Genomic DNA, 25804 nt, shown 5'->3' with positions numbered 1-25804 from the left:
GCCTTCTACTTACTGCCTTCCATATATTATAGCATTTGTTTCGTGTTCTGAAGCTTCCAAATCTTAGGGATGCTCAATAAAAATATTTTGCGTCCTAAGCTTCCACATCTTAGAGATGCTTTAAAAAAACTAACAATAAAGCTTACAGATGTCCCCAAAATTCTCTCTTGGTTACAGAATCAATTCAGCTTCAATTCAGATTATGATTTTGAATTTCATCGCTACTCCCACAGTAGTCCCACTGCTTCAAAAGGCAGAGGTTCTTATTATCTTTTTGATACTCAACAATATGTAGGAGCTTAGTTGATACCCATAACTCAATAAATATATTTCTAAGACCTCCACTCACAGACAAGCAGTCAAAAGAAATCATCAAAATTAGACATAAAATTTGAACACTACAGTACCATAATTTGAAGGTCTCACCTGTGACTGATGACTATTTAACTGGACACACAAACTTATCTAAAATGCGGACCAGCCCTCACAATCACAAAGGCAAAACCTGTTCCTATTGGCCAGGATCTACAGGATTCCCTTTGGCCCGCTACCTTGTCAAAATTCTTTCCCACTACACAATTACATTTTCATAAGATATTGTGTGAATTAAGGATCTGACAACTCCTCAGTCCTCTCTATTTTGTGAACAAGCATAGCGTTTGAAAAATGCTCGCTGAAAGTAGATGGGCTTTGTCGGTTGAAAATAGAGAAATATCGGGGTTTTGAATTTTGATCTCGAAAGAGAGATACATCCCACCTAGCCCTAAACACCGCATATGTAGGGAGTGGTGGGCCAAAAGGAAGGGACAGATCCATCATTATCTGTAAGTCCACTTCCAGATGTAGCTGAAATCAACCATTAATTCCGATAAAGTCGGCATTTACCAGCAAAATCGATCTTTTAGCACAACATACACCTTAAAAAAGCCTGCAACTGATAATAGCAAATCCACCACATACTTGCATTTGCTGGCAAATTATGAAGTGGTGCCACTGCCACTTCACACATAGTCATACCCTGAGCTTTCCTTCACTTTTCTACCATTTTGATGATATTCAATTTGTAATATGTAAATTTAGCAATAGCCTTGAATGGTACTGTTTCAAGAGATGATGCATGCACATTGCCAAGCACCGTACACATAGAACTTGTCATTTCAAAGGATTTTAGTTCATAATTGCTAATTATGTTCAACAAAAAAACACAAAAAATTTCAGGGGAAATAAACTTGATAAATTTCCTTAGACTGTCGAATATTAAGACATTAGGAAGAACCCAGGTGACAGGATTACATTTATGGAGAGACATTATAATTTTCAACCGTGCTCAGGTGGCATAAGTATAGCCACATTCATGCCTCGCAATCAGAAACCTAGTTGAATGTGTGTTGGCTGAATGTGTCTATCCTTGATCAAACTGTAGACTGATTGCCACATAAAGTTACCATTTCATGAAATTCGTAGATAAGTGCCTAGTACTCGAAAACAATGTGACTTCCAACTATAAATTATAATTAATGCTAGTACCATCATGTTGCAGTTTTTGAATAACTAAACATTTAGTATACATTATGTAGCTTTCATGAGTTAACAGCATTCTTCGTAAGTTAATGGCAGATTACATTGCAGACAAGACTAGTTTTTCTCTCGCTAACTACAAGGTTGGAGGTAGGGATTCCACAGATTCATGATAGGAAGGCTCCCTGTTTAAAGTACAGTGCCACAAAATCAAGGGAAATGCTAAGCCAGGAGGCCAACAAACACATTGTGAAGATAGTAAAAATGGGACAAAGATGACAGTGATAACAAAGATCAACTTGCAATGGTGAGAGAGTTCATTGCAAATGAAAATCGTAAAAATGGGGCAAAGATTAACATGTTTAAAAATTCACACATCATTCATTCATTCACTGCCATACAAGTGTCAAAAAAATATATATCAAAAATATTTGTCACTTTCAAAAGTATAGAAAATGTAATATTCCAACTACAACTAAGCTCGAGCTCTATAGTCTTCCCACATCCTCCAAACTATTTCATCTCGAAAGTTTCCCCATTCATCTCTATCTTATTGATTCATCCCATATCTCTCAAGTATTGGTACATTTATCCCCTCATCACACTCTTCCTCTTCAATTTCAACTTCAGAAGGAGCATCATCCTCTGTCGCAATGAAGTTGTGCAAGATGCAACATGCTAAGACAATCTTAGTTTGTGTCAATATTTGGTACGATGTTGCACGCCTCAAGATAGGAAAACGTTGCTTTAGAATGCTAAATGTACACTCTATTGTATTTCGAAGTGAAGAGTGTCGGTGATTAAATCCGGGTACATCTAGATATCCCGCATCAACCAAAAAAATTTACCTACACAAACACACAAAAAGTATATTGATATAACCTTAACACGTATCTCATAAAATCAAACGAACTAAACATTTACAAGTTGATTCCACATACTGGGGGGAACTACCAGTGGATCTAATCTCGATAGAGTAGAAGCAAGAACACGACTATCTACTGCAGACCCTTCCCAACCAGCAAGAATGTATTGAAACTTATAATCAAAGGAACACACGCCCATAACATTTTGAGACAAGTTTCCTTTTCTATCACGATATTTAGCTTGGTTGTCCACATCAACAGTAATTGGTATATGGGTCCCATCTATTGATCCAAAAAAATCCTATAGGTCATAAATTTGTAGTCAAATTTATATTATTATGATTTATAATCAACTTAAAAAACATGTGCCAATAGGAGAGATACCTTGAAGTGGGGATCAAAACGATCCTTCCCAAGAATTTCAAAAGGAGTGTTTAAGGCAGCGGGCAGCATATATTCAACATGGAGTGCTAAGATAGCCCTCGAGACATTATGGAAGTATTTGCTAATTGTCTCCCCTCAGTGACCAAAATTATGAGCACTCTTACAATTCCTCAAATTGTGCCCAAGTGTATGGAGGAACATCACTAGTTGTTCTTCTAACGTGATGTTGCAAGAATCTCCAATGCTTCCTTTCTGCCTAAGAATAGTGGATAGCTGAAAGAAAGTTGTTCTACTCATGCGAAGTTGGTCATGGCAATCAGTCTCATTTGAATGAATAATACTCTTATAAAATGGGATTTCATCTCTTCTACGCTTACGCCTCTCTCCTAGCTTCTTGTGCAGATGTTGCAATAGACATTGCAAGGGTGACAAGAGCACCTACAACAGCAAGAATGATTCTACTCCTCCTAGCAATGAGGTCGTGGAACCCTTGGATCATTAGCAAGATCCATCAATGACCCAGATACAAGTTAGAACCAAAGATGAGGCTAGTAGAATCTGAAACAAATATCAATCCAACAATGTGTTGCATTAGAAGAACCTCAATAAAGATGATCTTGATAGATTGCAAACTAAATACATGGAGAAGGCCTAAGGGTTTGATCATCACAACATCAAAAAAAAATGAGAAAGTGAAGGGCTCTGCAAATCATGTCCTTAGGATTAATATGATAATGTTTCAAACTTATTTGAGGTTGATTCATGACTGTTTATAGCTTTATTAATATATATACAAATGAAAGCATATTGATATAACAAACACACACAAAATGCAAGTCTTCTAGTGTTGATTACTTTTGCATTTAAAACAAACATATTCTAAAGTATAGTGTACAATTTATGACTGTAAGATAGCTCAGAAAATGGAGCGCGTTGTCATGCCCAAAATCTAGGGCAAAACACACACACACACACAAAAAAAAAAAAAATTATGGGTTCACTACGATTTAAGAGTTGATTCGCAAGTGAAGGAATAGATTTACTACATTCACATCTTAAGTTTATAATCATGAGAAGGAAACATCGTTAAAGTTTAATACTCGTTATTAAATTGGTGTCAACATTTGATTTCATTATTACATTACTTTTACAATGTTATATTTAAAGTTATTGAATAACAATTTAAATAATCACCAAATTAACTATTTTGGAATATTTGAACTCACAAAGAACTTCTGCTTAAAATAACATTACATCCTCTGATAAACTTTAATTGACATTTCAAAATTATATAAATCTATAACATAATAGAATAAAAAAATTTCCTAAATTATAACACAAAAATAATTAAACTAAATACAATGATACCATGAAACAACACACACTATCTTACCTATTAATTTAACATATATTCACTACCATAAAAAAACTAAATTAATCTATAACATTAATAACATTTGATTCATAACATCTTAATTAAACTTAAACTAACTTAAATTTAAGCAATCCTTAATTTAAAACTAAATTAATGCAAACTTGATCTTAATATTAACTAAAACAAAACTTAACTAAATTAAATCTTAATAACACAAACTAACTTACAATAACTAATGTTAACTATACCATTATTTCAAATAAATACTAACTTTTCTTTTAAAAGATACTAATATTAATTTAAAACTTAAACAAAATTAAATCTAAAACTAACTTAAATTAACACTAACTTAAATTAAAACTTTCTTTAAAACAATAAAACAACTAAACTAATATCCAAACCATACTAACTTTAATACTAAAACTAACTTTCCACTAAGCGATTTAAGCTAACAAAATTTAACAAAAAAGACATATAACACTTAATACTACCCATGCCTATACTATCCCTAAACTAAACTAGCAACATAACCCTACAACACTCTACCCCACACACCCTACCACCATAGGCCACTTGGCCAGTAGCCTATCCCCTATCCCACACCCCAAGAAGATCTTGGGCAGATCCCGAGATAGCCTGGCGCTGTCCCAAGTCTGCCATGCGTAGACTTTGCTTCCCCATACACCAATGCAAGCAAGCCTCAAGTTGAGCGCTTAAGGAGAGAGTGGGAATATGTTAAACAAGGGTTGGAAGAATGTCAAGAATACTGACATGCCTCTTGTCTCTAACGCCAACTCAAGGAGATCTCACACTGTCCAAGGGCAAGTACGCTGTTTCAGCGCGACAAGATCCTCCTCCCTGTCATGCACGTGATCCCAGGACTGCACCCACGCTGCTGGCCAAGTCCATTTCGCAGTCCATAAAGGGGGGGGTTGTTCAAAGTTTATCATGATACCAATTTAAGATGACTGTCCCCATAACGTACAACGCTATGCCTCCATGTTGTGGGCGCTTGGAATGGGGGAGTGTGGAGTTAAAAAGTTTATGTTTAAAAACAAATATATTTGCATGGAGTCAATTGTCCATCTCACCCACTTCCCTGCCCACCCACGTAGTCCATGCCAAAGTTGGGGGGGGTACAAGGCCATGTCGCCATAAATTTCGTGGGCTAGGGAATGATGAGTGGGGGCGGTGGGTTAGAAACTTAGGATAGGGGTGGGTATTAAATGTGAAAAGTTAATTAGCTGAAATTTAGGATAGAGTTATATTTATATTTCTTTTTTTTTGTTATTTGCTCTAGACATGGTTTATTTTCCATGCTTAGTTTATTATTTATAATTAATAATAAATATAATTTTAATTTTTAATTTTCTTTTAAAAGAGAATCTTTTAGGCATATTCTCTGTTTCCAAGGGGGTTTAAAATTGTTACCCCATACAATTTCCAAAGAGCAAAAAGCTCCTGGGGGGATACATTTTTTTCTCAAGCTAATTTTTTTTGTAGTCTGTTTTTTTTTCTTGTGTGCAATTTTTTTGACAAACTTGCATAACTATTAAAGAGGCATATTTTGTTTTCTTGATAGGTGTTTATAACAATGAAGTGCGTATATTTTTTTGTCAATATTGTGTTTTGCAATAGGTTTAAAACAAGGGTATATGCTTCCATTTTAATTGGGATTTACCAATAGCATGTTATATCAAAACGATTGAATTAGTTCATTAAATCAACAAGAGGGAATTGTTGCATCTCCTAGAACATATGAAATTTGATTGAAAATTCAACATGACGAATTCCTTACTTAACATAATAGAATTTGAAAGGAAATGTTATAATTATGCATCACCATTTAATCTATCCTTCCACACATATACACATGAATTGAAATAACATAAGATACAATGCAAGGAGTTTCTCTCAATCTTTTCTCTCTATTATTTTAACCTGGTTCAAAGCTCCATCAAGAAAGCACCAGTAAGAAAACCCGACATCTTTGCCAAAATACATCAAAATTTAAATACATTTTTACATGATGTTACAATTCAATTGAATTCTCTTCTAGGCCTTTCACAAGAGATCTTTTCCAATATCTTCAATGCATCAAGAGAACCATGAGAAAGACAAGAACTAACCCGAAGGTAAAACAACATATATGATGAACAATTCAAGCATGCATTCCCAACCCGATTTTGCACAATAGGTTCAACATTGAACCAAAATATGGGGGGAGGTGGATTTTCTCAATAGGAGACATCAATCACCATACTATAACATAGCCCTTTCGGCGCTAAAATTCAAGAACTTTCATTCTTCTACAATGCCCTTTCGAGGCCAATTTAACAAGAGTATTCATTCCTTCCTTTCTTCAAAAATTCAAATTTTCATACAAAGTATGGGATGACAAGTAGGGGCCCATACACCCTACCCTCTTTCTCTCCTCTCACCATGAAAGGAGACTCTACACAATTGAGGTCCAACTAAGGCCCTTCCCCCATACATGGCCACGTCTTCCCTATCCAAGGGCGAGTAATGCCAAAACAATCCCCATGAAATCCCCTCAAAATTTCAAAGCAAAGCATAAGAATGACATCCAAGAACAAGTCAAGATCCCTCCCAAAACAACCTCAACATACATGCAAGCAATACAAAAAAAACAACACAATGCCTTATGCATAAATCAAGTATGAACAATATGAAGAACATAATCAAGAGAGTGAAGAACCCTACCTTCACAAAAAAAGTTATGGTAAAATGACAAGTTGAGAAGAGTTTATCCTCCCTTTCCTTCAATCTTCAACTTCTCTCTAAAAACTAGAGATTGGGTAACAAAAACAAAACTTCTCCAAAATGCCTCTAAATATGGCCCTAACTCAACTAGACTTTAAGTAACCCCAAGGTGGAGTTTGAGTCACCAACTCATGGAGGAGACAAATCAATTTTCGCAATCAACCAAAAGTAGGGTTTTTGAGTGACCTTAAAAGTCAACCAAGGAGGCTAAAGGTGTGGAAAGTACTCCCAACTCATACCTTTACCCCTAGGGTACTTAAATTTAATGTTTTTAGGCCTTAAAGACTTAATAAAACCCAAACAAAAGCTAGGAGAATTTTAAGACCAATTAACAACCTTCAAAGAAAAATAATGCAAAAATAGCACAAATTAACAAGAGGTTTAGTTTCGTCTTTCCATGGGGTTTCCCAGCTAAATTTCCTGCACATTCATTGCACACATCAGTAGTTCAAGAAACACGTGTATATATATGTAAGAATACATATCAAGAAATTCATGTAAATTAAAACATCCATTTTTCTACAAATCAGTTGTTTATCTCATTCTATTCATTAAAATTGGAAAAATCAAAGTGTTAGTTCTGCATTCATTCACTTCATCATCGTACATGTTTATAAAGTATTAAATGACGAAATCAAATATCTGAAAGTAAAGCATCACACATCATAAAATAGCATAATATGTTCAATGCATCAATTAATGTCCCGACATATCGAGTCCTGAGTAGCAAAATAATAAAGTATCAACTAAGCTACGATGGGTCGAGGCGAGGCCTCACATCCTCCCCCACTAGGTATGAACTTCCTCCTGGAGTTCATCAAAAAAATATGAGTACTGAAATCGCATCCGTGTTACATCCTCCCATGAAGTCGTAACCTCATCATAGCAATCCCACTGGACCCTAACCTGGTCTAGCTCTCGACCTCAAAGTGCCAAGGTTCATCGGGCAATAATACGGATAGGCTTCAGCACTAACTGGTTGTCCGACTCCACCTGCAAAGCATCCCAATCTAGCCTTCAAACTTATTTGAGGTTGATTCATGACTGTTTATAGCTTTATTAATATATACAGACGAAAGCATATTGATAACAAACACACACACAAAATGCAAGTCTTCTATTGTTGATTACTTTTGCATTTAAAACAAACATATTCTAAAGTACAGTGTATAATTTACAAAGTAACGTGAATCTGAATCATATCGGAATCAACACGGCCAAATCGAATCGTGAATCGGAGGTGAATCGCCGGTGAATTGGCAATGAATCGGCAAATTTGAAAAAACCCTTTAAATGTAAAAATTTTAACAATTTAAGACTTATTTCATGCACCCTTTATTGAATATAACTTAAAAACACTATAACATCATCAATAGAATCTAACATACATAAACATGAAACATAAAATCCATCACATACATAACTATGTTATCATTATGTACTAAAATGTAAAGTGTATGCTAGCTGAAGTAAATAAAAATCAAATGATCATAATGATTCAAATCATAGAATCAATAAGATGAAATCATGAAGATCTATAAGACATCAAATCATAAATGTATGTATAACTCTAAGATGAAGATCCATGAAAGTTTGAAACATATGTCTATCAGTGATCCAGTATCACAATCAATATCTATACAGTGTAAACAAAATATAAAAACAAAGCTCCAGCTCAAGCCTCATCATCCTCATCATCATCCTCTAGCTTTGCTGCAGCCTTAACCTCAGCCTTTGAGTATCCAATTTGCATATGAGAAAGGCATGTAAGGTAGGTCCTAGAGGACCGCTGAGCCATGTCCCCTGCATGGGCAATGGTCTCATGAATAACATCGCTAGGGCCTGCGTCTGTGCGTGCACGTGTACGTCTACCAATGCCTGAACGTGCTCTAGTTGCCTCCTCTGCCTTGGCCACAGCCTCAGCCTCTACATCCACTTGGTCAACCCACGCGCAGTCTTCCTCAGTGAAGACTGGGTCCACGGTCTCTGTGATCCACTCTAATTCTAGATCAATCTCCTCCAGACTGATCGGAGAGGAGTCAGCGCCCAAAATCTGTCTGATCCTAAGACGAAGTTGTAATGAACAAAGACAAGATCATTCAACCTCTGCACTGTCAACTTGTTTCTCCTCTTCGAGTGGATGTGCTCGAACATGGACGAACTGCGCTCACATCCAGAAGTGTTGCTCGGCTGACTTAGAATGCGGATGGCAATTTTTTGAAGGTTTAGGGTTGTGGCCCCAAACATTTGCCACCATCTATCTGAAATAAGGAAAAAACAAAAACAATAAGTCTCATTTACAAATTACAACTCTAAAATTAATGCATTATATAATCAACTTTAAGTTTAGACTTTAGACTCATGAACATTGAATATATTATTTAATTTTTACCTGGCTGTAGTGTTGTCTGAGCATTTATGGCCATCCTGCCAGAGAAAAGTGGCCCCTCCTTATTGTTGAACTGGTCTAGCTCAACAATCGTAGTAGTGCTATTTTCATCGCTACTCAATCTCTGAATCACTGTGTATAAGCCAGTGAGAACCTCCGCATCCGCCTTGAACTCAGGACGGAAACGAAATGCCAAATTCAGATAGTAAACTGCTGCGTGGATGGGTCAATGGAGCTGATTCTGCCATCTCCTATCGATGATGTCCCAAATAGGGCCATACCTCTCCTGCACTCCTGCATATTGGGCTCTGATAGCCTCTTTGGCCCTATCCATGCCCTCATAAATGTAGCCCATAGAGGGCTTCTCCCCATCAGCAGTTCGTAGCAAAGCTACAAAGGGCTCAGTGACCTACATATAAAGTAAAACAAAAAAATTGAGTCAAAACTTAAATATAAAATAATATAACTTAAAGTAAAAGCAAAATACTAAATGTTAAATTGCAATAAATTTACCTTAAGGATTTCTCTAGCGGGTTTCCAAAAACCATCCTCATCAAATATGCAATCCGCCACATCTATCCCTACAGTGGTCGTAGCATAGGAAGAGCAAATCCACTCCTGCCCAACAAACATGCTCCTCAATCCATCCCTTGATGTCAACAAGGACTGCAAGGTGATGAAATTCGAGGCAAACCTCGTGATACCTGAGCGAGCTAACTCCTTGCCTTTTGTGTACTTCTTGATTATGCTAAGGACAAATGCATGATTATAAACGAATTTGCATATGTTTTTTGCCCTTTCTACACATGACTTGACAAACTCAAGTTTGCCAATTTCCTCCAACATGACGTCAATGCAGTGTGCCGCACAAAGGGACCAAAATATGGTGGGGTGCCTCTCCATCAAAAATTTACCTGCAACAATTTTAAGTCAATTAGAAACTCAAAATTCAAAATTCAAATAAATTTATTTTCAAAACTTGAAAAGTTAAAAATTTACCTGCTGCAACATAATTTGTTGCATTATCCGTCACCACCTGGATCACATTTTGTTCCCCCACCTCTGCTATAACTTCCTTAATAGCCTCACATAAATATGTGGCATTTTTCACATGTGCGGAAGCATCAATGGATTTTATGAACATGGTATATCCTATAAGTAACAAAACAACGAATTATAATATTAAATGGATCATTAACGAATTAGCATTCAACAAATCAAAATTTACAATTATGTATGTAGGAAAGTAGAATGATCAATCACCTCCACAAGACACAAGAAAATTGAGGAGTGTTCTATTCCTCCTATCGGTTCAACCATCAATCATGATGGTGCAACCCTTTGCAATCCATTCCTTTCGGTTCTCCTCGAGGTCAACCCTCATGTCCTCTACCATCTCATCTAGGAGGTATCCGCTCAACTCAACTTCAGTTGGGGCTTTAAACCCCGAACCACAAATAGCAACCGCATCTATCATATTCTGCCAATAAGGAGCCCTGTCACAAATAAAAGGTTAGATGTCAAAGACTCAAATTATAAAACAAGTAGATATAATTAAAGTTTTACTTTTACTTTTAATTTTAACTTTTAAAAAAAAAAAAAAAAGAATCAATTACCTGGCTGCAATAAATGAAATGTTGCAAAAGTACCAAAATTTGCATATCTCCTTTCAAGCAGCATCGTGAATCTCCTTGTTCAAACCCATGGCCTCAAGCGTGGGTTGGGAACCAGGGGTAGTGCAGGGCACAAAGTAACTATCCATTCTGTTTTTCCGCACTCTAGGCTGCAATAGGTTGGTGTGGGACTCTGTCTCAATATGTGACCGACTAGCACTAGCATGAGCAAAAGAACTAAGATAAAAAGGAGGCCTAGAAGAACCCTCTCCAACACATGCGGAAGTTGATGCAGATGTGGATGCGGCTGCGGATGCGAGAACATGGGAGCCAATACCCCTTAACCTTTCAACTTGCATTTTCCTATTTGCTTGGTCTTTTTCAATTTTTTCTAATGCCATTAAGCAAGTGCGTTTTGCCTCAAGAGTTTGGTGAGTGCAAACTGTAACATCGTGTCCAAGTATAGCAGCAATGTGGAATTTCAATCTATAAATACCCCCAGAAGTTATTTTTTCTTTACAAAACACGCATTTTGTTTGATATTTGGTTCTTCCAAGAAACTCTTCATTATATTTCCAACATTCATCTTTTTTACCCATTGGAATTTGCGAAAAACGAGAGCAAAGGCTGCTGCAATAAAAAAAATTATGTAAAATATCAAAGTTTGAAGCTAATAAAAATTAGAAAACAACAAACTCTAGCTTGCAACTTAGTAAAAATAAAGAACATTCAAGATTTACACTAAAATTTTTGAAAACTATAGAAATTTAACAAAAAAATGCATAATACACTAAAAATTTAACAAAAAATGCATAATACACTAACATGCAAGAAAAAAATAAGCACTTACCTCTTGCAAATGAGTTGAGGAGTGTTGATATTGGCTCCTTAATGCTCCCAAAGCAATTGATAGGCTCCTCAAATAGCCTGCTAATCTCTTTGGTGCTCTTCCTTCTTGCCGGTTGGAAACCTATGGCTTTTCTTTTCTCTTCTTCTCTCTCACTTTTCCTCTCTTCTACTCATGCTTAACAAATAGAAGGCCCTTTAGGGTTATAACAAAGAAAATAGGTCAAAAACAAAGTGAAAAAAACAAGTGATTTTTTAAAAAATTTCAACTTCCCTTTTTACATGCCGCAGGCGATTCATACCCGATTTTTACAAGCGATTTTGGCGATTTTTACATGAATCGCCTCAATCGCCGATTCAGGCGATTCATGGCACAGAAATCGGCGATACCGATACATGATGCAAAAAAAATCGCCCAGCATGAATCTGGTCGCGAAATCGCCGATTCAAGCGATTTTTGGGCGATTCTCGTTACTATGATAATTTATGACTGTAAGATAGCTCAAAAAATGGAGCGCGTGAATAGCTTAGTCATATAGTAATAGAAATGGCACATGGCATATTTAAAATTCTCAAACGAAGTCAACAAACTAGCACAACAATAGACAAAAAGAATAAAAAACAAAATGACCCCACAAATGAAACTTCAAATGGTAGATGACAAAGTTGTAACCTCTCCCTGCTAATAAGTTAATAACCATGCTCAAAATGTGGGTTTGATGGAGACTGAATTGAAACCATGCCATTAAAATTTATTGTACACAATATTTTGACAACTTAAACTCTTCTGGGCATTCTTATACAAAATGCATAGCAGAGATTTATTGTATGAACAAAAAAAGTCATTATTTTGCTAAATTGATTTTCAGATGACTTTTGAGATTATCTTAATAGGAGAGTCGTTATTTTGCTAGATTGAAGGTACATTGTAGGAGGTTGAGTATGGAGCAGCCGAGGGCTTTGGAGAAGAACTTTGAGAAGGGGAAGAGGGTGGAGCCTGAGAGGAAGTTGAAGCTTGCAAGGAGTTCAGGCCGCCACCCAAGGTAGATTGCACTCTGGTTTTAGACTAGGCGAGCAAGGCGGAAAACTAAATAGCTTGAAAAGGACTATGCTCTTCTCAAGCAAGACTATGAGGCCTTCAAGGTTCATTATGTCAACCTCAAGGAAGAGAATAGTAAACTACAGGCTGAGGTAAGCTTTGAGCCATTCAATTCAATATGATTATCTTGTAGATGCATTGGGAGTGATATCATACTAACGATAACATGATTTTCACAATTAATGATATTATATTCATGCTTTTGAGCAAAGAGTGTGTGTGAGTTTTTCAACATCAATGTTTGGGATCATATTCAATGATCCATCATTAGGATGAGAGAACTAATGAATTATTAAGTATAATCAGAAATGGTGATGCTGATAAACTTACACCCAATCTCACTCAAAAGCATGAATATTAGTATCACACATTTTAGCCCACAATTGGTTTGTAGATCTGTTTGTGTGGCTTGAAAAAGTTGGAATCTTTCATGTCCAGCCATTTCAAAACTCTGAAATAGTTGGCATTTGGAAAGTCAGATCTATATATATAGAATGGTGCTTCATAACCCATTTTCACAACTAATGCTTCTTAATAATCCATCTTAATATTAATGATACCAACATTTGGCTCTTAATGCTACAAGCTTTTCACAGACTATCAATTCTGAAGAATTTTTCTAAGTTGTGTATGTATTTGTGTTCAATGTTTTATCACCATGAATAGAATTAAAGAAAAAATGTTACAAAATCAGCATATAAAAGGATTCTAGAACCAGTCCATCCCATCCTTTTATATAACTGATTTTGCAATCCAATTTACAATTATTCTGTTCTTGAGGATGAATCATTGGGTATGATTTGTTCAATGTTTTTAACATAAAAATAGCAAGAGAGAGTATTAATAGCACAGAGATTTGTATTAATAGCATATAACACATTGTGAGATTTGAGATGTTGAACAAAAATATATATCTAGTTTACTCTAGCGAGATTCTTGAAAATTCTTGAAAATGTCTCTCTTACCTCTCTTCTGGACTGACATTCAAATTATCAAATAACTTCTGAAATGTTAGATACCAAAAAATTCAATGAATAACATTAGCAATGAGGCCTATCTTTAGTAAAGCATGAATTGTCTTGTTAGAATACCCTAGAAACTGAGATTTTTTCATTTGCAACTATTTTGTTTCTTGATTAAGTATATGCACAAACTTATCTCTTCTAGTTTTTGTCACAATGATCAGATCCAGAAACTGAAGGATGCATTTAAGCTTGACAATCAAGTAAAAACAGTTAGAAATTTAGTAAAAACAGTACAACCCGACATGGAAGGGTTTGGGTTCAAACCAGTGTTATGGGACTTGGACTCGCCTTTGACTCGGAAAGTCAAAATCTGACTCAAACTCGAACTCGGACTTGGCAAGGACTCAGCAAGGACTCGAAAAATTGAAAAACCCATGAAATTCAAAGATTTTTAAGGATTTTATGATTGTTTCATGCATCTTTTAGTCAATTAACATCAAATACATAGTAATTGAGATAAATAGAAGCTACTTAATACATATACACAATTTTGCATAGATCACATAAGTATAAAAGTGAATTTCTGAAGGAAAAAAACTGAATAACACAATATAAAGTTATAAACTATAAAGTAATAAACATAGTGTCACTCCAATGTCAAAGACTCAAATGTCTACAATATTCATGGATTACAAAATCCATGGTATCAAATTCAAAAGTTCAAAACATATATCAAAATAATAACTAGAAGACTAAGGCTCATAGTAGTCTATGTCCTCCTACGAGTGCGCCTAAGGTAAGTCATGGAAGACTCTAGAGCCATTCTCTCCCCCTGTGTCTGAGGCTGAGCCTGAACCTCATCCTCATCCTTATCATCATCCTCATCCTCACCCACATAATCCTCGTCATCAAACTGGGATCCATCACTCCTAGCCTCAGAGTCCTGCACTCTGTCTTCTCGCGCTCTAGCCTCCTCAACTGCCATTTCTACTACTTCAGCCTCTCAATCCACCTGATCTACCCACTCCACATCTTCATCACTAAAGACAGGATCAGCCCTCTCTGTGTTCCACTCTGCATGAGGATCAACATTTTCTAATACAATCAGTGATGTATCGATGCCAAAGATCTATCTATGGCGAAGGCGAAGGTTGTAGTGAACAAAGACAAGATCATTTAATTTTTTCACTGCCAACCTATTGCGCTTCTTTGAGTGTATGTGCTCAAATAGGCTCCAATTACATTCACATCCTGATGCACTAGATGGCTGGCTAACAAGAAAATTTTGAATCATATCAATAACTTTGAATTTATCAAATTAAAATTGTAATATCGTAATAGAATTACTATTAGAAATTAGGATGTAGAATCAAAGATTTTTAGTATTTACCAGGCATCAATTTTGTCCTATTTTTCTTGCACAACTCTCGTGCAAATAAGTGGGCTAAATTGATATGCTAGATGAAGGAAGTAGGTCACTGCATGTATGAAATATCCCCTGCGGCTTGAACTACCTCCAAATACCAAAATCTTACTACTTCAAAGCCTAGACATTTCGTCAAGCAATTTGCAAACAAATTCGAAACCGCTGGAATAATTTCAACAGGCTGATTGTTTCTTTAAACACCAAAATCTTAATACAAACAATGCTTAATCCGTGAAGGGGCACTATTCACTTGTTTTTATTATAAAGTAAAATCTCATAAATTAGCCAACTTGAGGGATTGTTTAGTTATTTCATTGAAAGTGCAGGAGTTTACAATGATAATTCTGATCAACATTCATTAACCTAGCAGCTCTTACATTGCTTGTGAAAATGAAGCTCCAGTCTATAATTAACGAAAGCGATACCAAAGGGCCTCAAAATTTCTTACCCCTTTGTAAAGTTCACCGTTTGAAAAGCCGCCCTATTGATGCTGTGGTGATTTGGAAATTCGTGAGGTGAAGCCGATAGGACAACAAGTGCACCAACTACAATTTGTCCATTAAATCTTTCTGTCGGCCCCCTTCGTGATAATGGTTTGAAATCTGCAAGATAATTCGCTGATCCCAATCACTCGAACAGACGTCTGGACAGCATTTTCGCGTCCCCAATACTCCTGGTGATTTCGGCGGCGTTTGATAGTGGGAATTCTCAAGCTGACTCGGTCTGAATTTATTTAGGTTAAATCGTGTTTGGTAGTGACGCCCTGCTGAACCCGTGGATTGGTGTGAAGGTCTAGATATACCTCCGCCCAGTGCGATCAAGGGACCCAAACGGATTCTCAGTTTATCCGCTCCTGATGCGCTTGCTGGTTGTATTAGCTCATCGATCTGACTCTCGAAAATTAAGCATTCAAACTGTAACGCAGATCATTACTCACAAATACTTTGACAATGCCAATTCGGTTATGGACCAAGCCGTCGGGGTGCAGATCAACTTACTCGCAAATCCGACCAAGCATGGGGATTCAAACGTATTTCCAACCTCTTTCCAAATTCCTCCAAATTCGCCGTAATTAGCTACTTCTTCTGATGTCAGTGAATCACAAAATTTGGCATTAGCCACAGATCTCTAATCAAATGAGGTAACTGCAATGTCACCTCCAGCCATGCAATAATTCGGGCAATATTTCATACCCTCACAATTGCTTATCAATGGGAGTTTTCGTTCCCAGAGATAACTCGAAGAATTTGCAGACCCATGACCACAAATTGCTCCAACTGGAATAGGAAATCAAATCCACAAACTGCTTGTTCCAAATGGGAGCCCAATGTCCTCTATTTATTCACTTCACTGAGAAGTTTCTGGAAGTTTTCCGGAATCATCTTTTATGATGTAAAACTTTATAAAATTAAATAAATAACTTTATAAAGTTGGAGTACAACCTTTATTTAATATCAGGACGAGTAGGCCCCACTTACTCAAAAATTGTAATTATCGGAAAACAAAAATGACCCTCTTCCCATGACCCTTTGCCTACGAGAGTCGATGATAGGCAAATCCCCAGTAAAGTTATGCCGCTAAAAAGGGGACATGACAATGTATAAGCCTGTGAAGTAGATTGTGCCCATACCAATGACATCCCATATAGGCCTATACCTATCTCAATTCCCTGCAAAAAAAGAGCGAATGGCCTCCTTCACCATATCCATGCCCTCATAAATGTAGCCCATTGAGGGCTTCTCTCCATCAGCAGTTCGTAGAAGAACAAGTGGCTTTACAAATTGCAATCATTATGAAAGTTGGAAAAGAAATAATCAACTTTAAGTTTTTTCTTTAAAAAATGAACAATAATTTATACCATAATTTTATAAACAAAATAAAGTTGAAATGAAGACAAAAAGGAAAATTACCATCACAATATCAGCGATCGGTTTCCAAAAAGAAGCCTCATCAAAAACATGATCAGCTACAACAATCCTCGCAGTGGTCTTTGCATATGATGATGCAATCCACTCCTCACTAACAAATATGCGTCTCAAACCTCCCTTTGAATCAAGCAAAGATTTCAATGTGAGAAAATTGGTTGCAAATCTAGTGACCCCTGGACGAGACAACTCCTTTTGTTCATTGTGTTTTCTCATGAGGTTGAGGACCCATGTATGATTATATATGAATTTGCATACACTCCCTCCTCCCTCTATAATTGTTTTTATCTAAGGGATTTTACCAAGATCCTTTAACATGAGGTCAATGCAGTGAGCAGCGCAAGGGGTCCAAAATAAGTGAGGGTGTCTCTCCATAAGAAGCTTTCCTGCAACAATATAATTTGTTGCATTATCTGTAACTATCTACACACCACATTCTCCTCACCCACATCCTTTATCACCCACACCCTCATTGTGTTTTCTCATGAGGTTGAGGACCCATGTATGATTATATATGAATTTGCATACACTCCCTCCTCCCTCTATAATTGTTTTTATCTAAGGGATTTTACCAAGATCCTTTAACATGAGGTCAATGCAGTGAGCAGCGCAAGGGGTCCAAAATAAGTGAGGGTGTCTCTCCATAAGAAGCTTTCCTGCAACAATATAATTTGTTGCATTATCTGTAACTATCTACACACCACATTCTCCTCACCCACATCCATTATCCCACAAAGATATTCAGCCTTCTTTGTTTTTCCTGAAGCATCAATTGATTTCAAAAAAACATGGCATCAGAAAAAAAAAAGAAACAAATTAGTATAATGATTAATGATGAATCATAATTTATAAATTCATAATTTATAAACTTAATCCCTTAAGTACAAATTCTACTTCTAAATTTTTAATCTCTAAGACTCTAAGTACAATTATGGTTTACCTGATGAGGAGACAAGAAAGTTGAAGAGTGTTCTACTCCTTTTATCAATCCAACCATCAGTCATGATGGTGCAACCCTTCCTCTTTCACACCTCACGCTGCTCTTGGATTTCAACTTCTACATCAGCCACCCTTTGGTTCAAAATAGGGCCTCCTAGCGCTTTAGCACTAAGGGCTTTGAACCCCGAACCACAAACAGCAACAGCATCGATTCCAATTTGCCAATAAAGGGACCTAAAACAAATAGAATAAAATTTAAAGTTAAACAAATTAATATATTATAAATAAATCTGAAAACAAAATACAAATTAAAATAAACAAAATAAGCATATTATTCTGTTGAAAGTTGAAACTTTGAAAGCAAAAGAAGACATAAATTTAAATTTAAATAAATAAGTACTTTGCTGCATTGAATGAAATGTTGTTATAGATGAAGAAGTCTCCAAGTGCCAATTTTGCACAATCATGTTTATCATTGTTCCAACCCATGCTCTCAAGCGATGGTTGTGCACCCGGAGCCATGCATGGAGCAAATATGGAATCAAGTGTCGATCTTTGCTTACAAATGCGAGGCCCAATGGTCACACTTGTAGAAGCAGTGGCATCCATAGGTGTAGGGGATAATGGAGAGCGAAAACTAGAAGATCCCTGTTGGGCTCCGGCTAGTTGTGCCATTTCTTCATGTTGCTTCTTTTTCAATTCTCTTTTCTCCATTTTTTCCTCTAGAAGAGTTTGCATATCTCGCATAACATCTTGGGTTACATCTTTCCATTTTTTAGCATCACGTCTAAGTATATGTGCTAGGTGATACTTCAATCTATTTAATCCTCCCCCATTATATACTACACCGCAATGCCAACATGTAACAACTCCCTTTTTGTGCCCCGGGATGGCATGTTGATGCAGGAGCATCTTGCATCCAAAATAAAGGGGAGACATGTTGAATTTAAAAAATTAAAAATTAAAAAAAAAATCTGGAAGAGAGAGAAAGTGACAAAAATTAGAGGAGAAATTTTTTAAAAAAATAAAAAGGAGAAAAGAAAGGAAAAGAGGATTTTTATTTTCGAGGTGCATCGGTGGCATAAATAGAAAAATAAGAAAAAAAGTTGTCATTACATTAATCGAGGTGTGTAGGTGGCATCTTAGAAACTTGTGGAAAGTTTCTTAAATCTTGCATTTAATATTTGTTGTGATCCATAAAGGAAATGTAATTTTCTAATTGGGCCACATGGTGGTGCTTAGTTGTAATTCTAGAAGGTTATGGAAGTTTTAGAAGATTGTAGATATTGTGTAGGTGGAATTCTAGAAGGTTGTGGATAAGTCATGCATTGGGTGGTAAGTGCCTATTTAAGCAAGGCATATGAGCATTTCTAATCAAGCTTGAAAAGTAGAAGCTAGAAGGTGTGAAGACTTCAAGGTGTGAAAGCTCTAAAAGTGTAGCTCTTAAAGTAGAAATTCTTGGTGAAGCTCTTGGTGTGAAGACTCTTATTTGGGATTTCTCTTATGTTGAAGAATTTGTAAACTTCTTTTTGAAGAAGTCATATCTATGATATCATCTTGTGAGTGTTGTAAGGATCTTCAAGTATAATAAAATTGCTTGTGAAGCATTTTTTTTATTTCTCTTGGTCTCCATATTGTTGCACTTTTGATTGTGAGTGGGTAAGGGTGGTGTGGCCCTTTATCACATGTTTCCAAGCTCTATCCCTTGCTATTGCACTTGGATCTGCATTAGGGTTAAATGGAGGCCTACTTCCACTTCCCTCACCCTGAGACATTATATCAAATTTCAATGTGTTTGTTGCTAACCTGCTGCAATATGAATGTAAACAAAATGAGAAGGAAAAAATAGTTGATAGTAGTAGACTAGTAGTAGAGACCAAACAAATTTAAACAAAATGAGAAGTAAAAATACTAAAAAATACGAATGTAAAAGTTTAAAACATGTTACAAAACAACACAAAGAAATACAACTTGTAGCTTACCTCTTCAAATTTGCACAAAGTCAAACAATGGAAATGCAAGTTTGTAGAAACCTCCTCCAAATGCTCCCTTAAGCTCCTCTCAATGCTTTAATGCAAGCTACAAAGATGCACAAACCATTAGCAATCAATACGGGAGAGTCAACCGGTTTGCTGATTTCTCTCTCAAAACCCCAATATTTTTCTCTAACTCTTTCCTCTCTCTTGTGAGCACAAGCAAATGGTGGAATGACTTTTTTAGGTCAATAACATGTTATAAGAACCAAAAAGGTAAACATAAAACAAAGCATTTTTGTTTTTTTTTTTTTGCCTTTTTCCTTCTTGGTCATCAGCAAGAGTCCATGGCTCGGGACTCAGCGAGTCTGGAGAATCCTTGGACTTAGCGAGTCCAAGTGGACTCTACTAGGACTCGGCCAAGTTCGAGTCCAAAGGCAAATTGCCTCGGAAGTTGAGACTCTACCTCAAACTCACAGAGTCCTGGTCTGACTCGGCGAGTCCCGTAACACTGGTTCAAACCAGTCATATCTATTTCATGGCTCATCCAACGCTAGCATGGATTTCAGCCATAGACCTGAGACTACCACAGATATTAACAGGTTTCCAAAAATAAGAGCTGATGTTTGGTGCTAGCAGGGGCAAGGAATTCTAACCATGGTGTCTTTCAGTAGTTAAATATGTACCATAAAACAATTATCCTTTCTTTGTGCAAAAATCTTAAAAGGATGGGCAAACAACTCTAATTGATTCAGCAGCCAATATGTAAGTTCATGCAATGTGTTTTTCATACAGGAAAGAATGTTTTTCTATATCACTAGAAGACACTAAATTCATGCAATGTGTTTTCATACAGGAAAGAATGTTTGTTTTCTATATCACTAGAAGACACTTAAGCTTTGGAGTAGGTGGATGTCTAATAAGCCAAGACTAAATTGAAGATTTTGAGCTGCAAGGAATCAGAGAAAGGAAAAAGGAAGAAGATTGACATGAGAGAGTTTGGAGGAAAGGAAGTGGATAGTGATGCAAAGTTGTTTATTGCCAAGTTTTATGATGAAATGAAGTTGCAGAGGCAGAAATCTATTGTTGAATATGGGTAGATGTTGGATAGAGGCACTAGTTCCAGCTAGCAACTCTTTGTTTTGAATGTATGTGCTTCCTCTATGCATAATTTGGTGTTTATCTCCTGGACCAGTTGAATCTCTGTGCTTTCTATATATACATATATATTCATGGAAATATGTTGGCATTTCTATTTTAATATTAGGGCGACCCTCAAATTCTTTCAGAAGTTGAATTTTTTTTGTATATGCCCTCCCTTGGCTAAGTAGCCATGTGAAGGAATTCAATCATTCCATCAAATTTATTCATAGGCGGCTTAGATTACTATGTTAAATTTTGATAATGTTTTTATGATATGTCATGTCAATCCTGGAGAGGAGTTTGCACTTGCGGAACACTTGCAAAGCATGGCCCTTAGCCGTGGTGTTCAAGAGGCACTGAAGATGCTCTGACAAGTGTTGTTTTAACTTGGAGAGGAAAAACTTGAAAAGTTGCAAAGCGTCAGAGTGTGATTCCAATCTTCTCAGCTAAGAATGAAGCAGAAAATAAGGCGCACAAAATAAATCATTTCAAAAAAGAAGCAGGGGTCAATTGACTGGCAGTGTTGACAATTGGAAGTGCTACTACCTCCTTAATCCCAGTCACTCTTCCCTCACAGGAGGTCACATGCTCTCTGATAGTTGTTTACACGTGAGTAATATTTGCTTTAAAAAAATTGCAGAAAATTTCCATGACTAGTTGACAAAATGAATGTTCTTGATTCATACATGTTCTGTCCAATAAAGCATCCTTCTTATGACACATTAGAGAATATGGTAGAAATGAAATGTAAATCAGGAGCATTTGTTACAAGTGACCATGTTCATTTGTGTGAAGACTTGCCTTTTGCATATTCATTACCAATATTGCCGTGTAGCATGCCTCCAGCGAGTACATAAATGCCAAGCAAAAGCTAGGCTGTTTTTCTTTTCTTTTTGAAAACAACTTTGCAATTATTATCTCCAACTTGGCAATGTTAGCGCACATTGTGGCTACAAAGTTTGAAAATTGGTGCATATCGAGGTCTAGATGTAGCATTGACTATGCATAGCTTCATCTTGTTTATTAAAACCAAACCCTAATAAAGAAAGGAAATAAAACAGTAATCTAGATAATAACACAGTAAATTTGTTGTGCCCAAACCCATTTAAGACTTTTTGGAAGTGTGTGACGAAATGTTTTGACACATTTATACATACATGAGACCCTTTTATAGGGAAATTTCAGTGCCATACAGGAGATTGAGCCGCATCTGCAATAACAGGAGATTGAGCTGTCGTATAGCAGCTGCAAAGATTTTCGTGGACAACCCCAATCCACAAGGTTCTATTGGCAAAAAGAAAAGTTTTGGAGTGCTTCATTCAAAAACTAAATACTCAAACACCATCAAACGCAGTGAAAAAGAATCTAACACCCATAAACCCGCACATTCTTCGCATGATGGAACACATACCTGGTTTATCGGAGAGAAACCATGACAATGGAAAATAAATCCTGCTGAAACAAGGAAAGCCCAAATCAGTTCCGAAAAACAAAACTCCAAAAATTTCAACGTCCGTGGCTTGGTAAAAACTAAAACAAAATAACTGGTCTCAAACAAAATCAACAGCCAAGATGAAGATTTGTTGCTCATGAAAACTCTGTGGAAATGATGGAGAAAATGGTTCACAAACGAAGCAATATTTTGAGCGGCAAAACAATTTGGCAGCCACGGACCCGACCACCCATCAAATTGGTTTTAATAAAAAGTGGAATAAGAATAAGCTATTCTTATTCCATCTTTTTTAAGGAATTCCGCTATGCCCATTTTGCAGTTAAATTAGAATAGGTGAATTCTAATTCCAGTTTTGTATTTTGCCAACAAACAACAAATTGGCCAATGCAGATATTAATATTTTCCTATTCCCGTCCAATTCCTGCAACCAAACGCGGCCTAACATTTCTGCAGTTTCCAGAGAGCTTCTTGAGATATTCAACAATCATTTGGTCTCGTAGTCAGGCTCTAACTTATTCTTGATATTTTCCATGACATTTCCCAGTTTCTGTAGTGATTTTTGAGTTATTCAACTTCAGCTCGAATTACTAAATTATTTTCATAATTTCTATGATATTTCAAACGTTTCTATAAAGCTTTTTGAGGTATTCAACAGTCGTTCTGCCTGATACTTTGGCTATACTGGAGACAGAACAGTTAAGTGAGACAAGAACTACTAAATTTTGCAATGCTAAATTTGGTTTGAATTTTTTTTAATTTTTTAATGTCCAGTAAAGCTCCATATCTACATGAACTGGTCCTTTTTAAGAAAACTACGTTTAACTGACGGTACAAAGGCCTATCAGCCAAGAATATTCATAACAAACAAATTAAGATGCTAGTAAAATAAAACTAGACAACTTTTAACATAAACATATATACAAGTAATTATCCTGAACGATTCCAATAAACCTGTGTATAATCTTTGGAACAATGCAACTATGCTATTTAATAAAAACGGACTATTACACACGAATCTACACGATTTAGTAATCAAGAAAAAATATATATAATAATAAAAGTACATATCTATGCGCATTCAAAAACTGTTCATACCAGTGTATTTTCTTTCCGATTCCGTCCATTCTAAAAACTATCGCTTCCAGATAGATTCGTCAACCGTACTACAAAACTGCTGAAACAAATTCAGCGAGCTCAGGTTCCTATTATTGTCAAAAACAATATTAATAAATTTTGCAATATGCACCAAACACAATGGAAAAAAAACAGAGTAACGGATGTGCAACTTCACACCTGGTTGCTGCAATTGGGGCATTTTCATTTTCATCCATTAGCAATCCGTTCTCTTCATCAAGCGTTCGAAAACTAAAACTGTAGCTGCAGCAAACGAATGGCGTAGGTTTTGCAAGGCCGGGGTTTCTATCTCGCCGAATTCTAGGGTTCGAGTTCCTTCCCCATTGAAAAATCTAGGATTGGGGTTCCTTGTGATTGGGAAGGAAATTTATTTATTTTTAAATGTAGATCTTGGCTTGCACTTGCGCCGTGGGAGGTGGGATGTGGGATGTGGGATGTGACGAACTTATTGTAAATTTAAATCTCTTTTGAGAATATTTTAATGATTGAATTAATTAATCTTAACTTTTAAACATAAAATCTTTGTTATGTGATCAATATGTAAATGTTGATTCATAGATCTCTTGAGCATTCTTTTAATCTTTGAATAGGATTGATTTATTTCATGTTATACAACTTTGAAAGAAATATTATTATATAATTAGAATGAAATTTTTTTGCAATTATAATGTTTAGCAAGATTTTGGAAAACTAAGTATCATTTAGATTTGTGATATTTATTTTGTTTAGATGTTGAATTAGTAAATATTAAGATAATATCAATATAATTGTCAGTAATTGAAATGTAATTTTAAAATTAAAATATTTAGACATGATATAGTATGTTGTTATCAAATATAAATATAAATATATTTATTGTTACTGGTAGCTGTTAGATTATGCAATAACCCTAAATCTTAAAGTAATAGTTTGTATATATTTTAAATGAATGCATGTAATATGTTTCATTATGCAATAAGAAGTTTGTGAACAATTGTATTATAATGGATTGTTGCACTCACTATTTGTAGAATGTGCCAATGAAGAGTACATTTTTTAGATTTACACAATCTTTATTTTTCTTACATATTTGTGCAACCCCAAGGCTTGGATGGAGAAATATGAGGTTTGAAAGGGTCGTGCAAGGATGAGAAGAAAGAACTACTTGTATTAAGGGGAAATCAAGAAAGTTCAAGAATTGTGACATGGAATGAAAAGATAAATGGTCGTACAAATGAGGGGAAGAGTGTGGTGGTAACTAGAATGCATGATATTTGACATACCCAATATGTACGATTAGTATAAAATTGTTAGGCTACGAATTTATAGATCAAGAGGTAGATTTTATATGTCATTCCATCAAATGAGTTGAATGGCGCATTCATTCTAGTGTGTGTATGTGAGTAAAGCATTCCTCTTCAAAGAGAGTATGGTTTGAAATCCATTGTCGTAGTAAGCTACATAGTTTGGTCATTCCTAATATCAAATCAGAGAGTGCTTTGTTGCCAGAATTTATAGATCCGGGGATGATATCATCTCAATTTCTACATGGCATTTCTCTACTGACAGTTAGGCATTCATAGCCATGGTAGAGTTACTTGCATTACCTTTATTCTCAAACTTCCTTTTGTAGTCAATCGTCTTGTAGAAATGTAAACATTGAAGTCATTTCAAGGTTGGAAACTATTATTTTATCAAGGAATGACCTTTTGACTCTTTCACTTAGTATGATTATGTAGATCGGCAACATACTGACTCATATAAGGATTTACCATGTCTTTCTCTAAAAATGCAATGAATAATGCACATTGAATTTGATGTAATGCATAATAATTCTACTCAAATGATGTAAGAGTTTATAGGCTAACAATGTCAAACAAAATCCTATGCCATAAACAATCTAAGAAAGGACAATTCTTTGGTGTACATAGCTTGGAGGAAGGATTAATTGTATAGATTGTAGATAATCTGATGTCTAATTCAGGTATGAAGA

The 25804-nt window shown here is 35.9% G+C and overlaps 1 protein-coding gene and 1 long non-coding RNA gene across 12 annotated transcripts in view; both read right to left on the bottom strand.

The window, feature by feature from the left end:
* LOC149571536 (uncharacterized) overlaps positions 1–24253 on the bottom strand; it is a 53713-nt gene extending 29460 nt beyond the window's left edge. The window contains exons 1-7 of one of the 11 annotated variants that reach the window (XM_089813042.1): positions 23992–24253; positions 23794–23869; positions 10933–11556; positions 10580–10812; positions 10316–10468; positions 9830–10230; positions 9320–9725 (exon numbers count right to left, since the gene is read on the bottom strand). In XM_089813042.1, the coding sequence (XP_089669168.1) occupies positions 9543–9725; positions 9830–10230; positions 10316–10460 (729 nt within the window). In that variant the 5' untranslated portion in view covers positions 10461–10468; positions 10580–10812; positions 10933–11556; positions 23794–23869; positions 23992–24253 and the 3' untranslated portion in view covers positions 9320–9542. Of the gene's footprint in view, positions 1–7705; positions 7921–8467; positions 9189–9319; positions 9726–9829; positions 10231–10315; positions 10469–10579; positions 10813–10932; positions 11560–23793; positions 23903–23991 lie in introns of those variants that run through there. The other 10 variants (XM_089813044.1, XM_089813043.1, XM_089813045.1 and 7 more) reach the window with 10 other exon arrangements.
* LOC149571537 (uncharacterized) lies at positions 14452–15254 on the bottom strand. Its single transcript, XR_016359829.1, has 3 exons — positions 15230–15254; positions 15036–15106; positions 14452–14913 (listed from the first exon to the last, which is right to left on the bottom strand). It is a non-coding gene; the product is annotated as an uncharacterized LOC149571537 (long non-coding RNA).
* Positions 24254–25804: the final 1551 nt, after the last annotated feature.

Source organism: Cupressus sempervirens, chromosome 2 (assembly GCF_028749045.1).
Source record: "Cupressus sempervirens isolate cs-2001-9-10 chromosome 2, ASM2874904v1, whole genome shotgun sequence".
Classification (NCBI taxonomy): Eukaryota; Viridiplantae; Streptophyta; class Pinopsida; order Cupressales; family Cupressaceae; genus Cupressus; species Cupressus sempervirens.
Note: the sequence above shows the minus strand (reverse complement) of the source record. Positions and strands in the feature narration are given on the sequence as shown.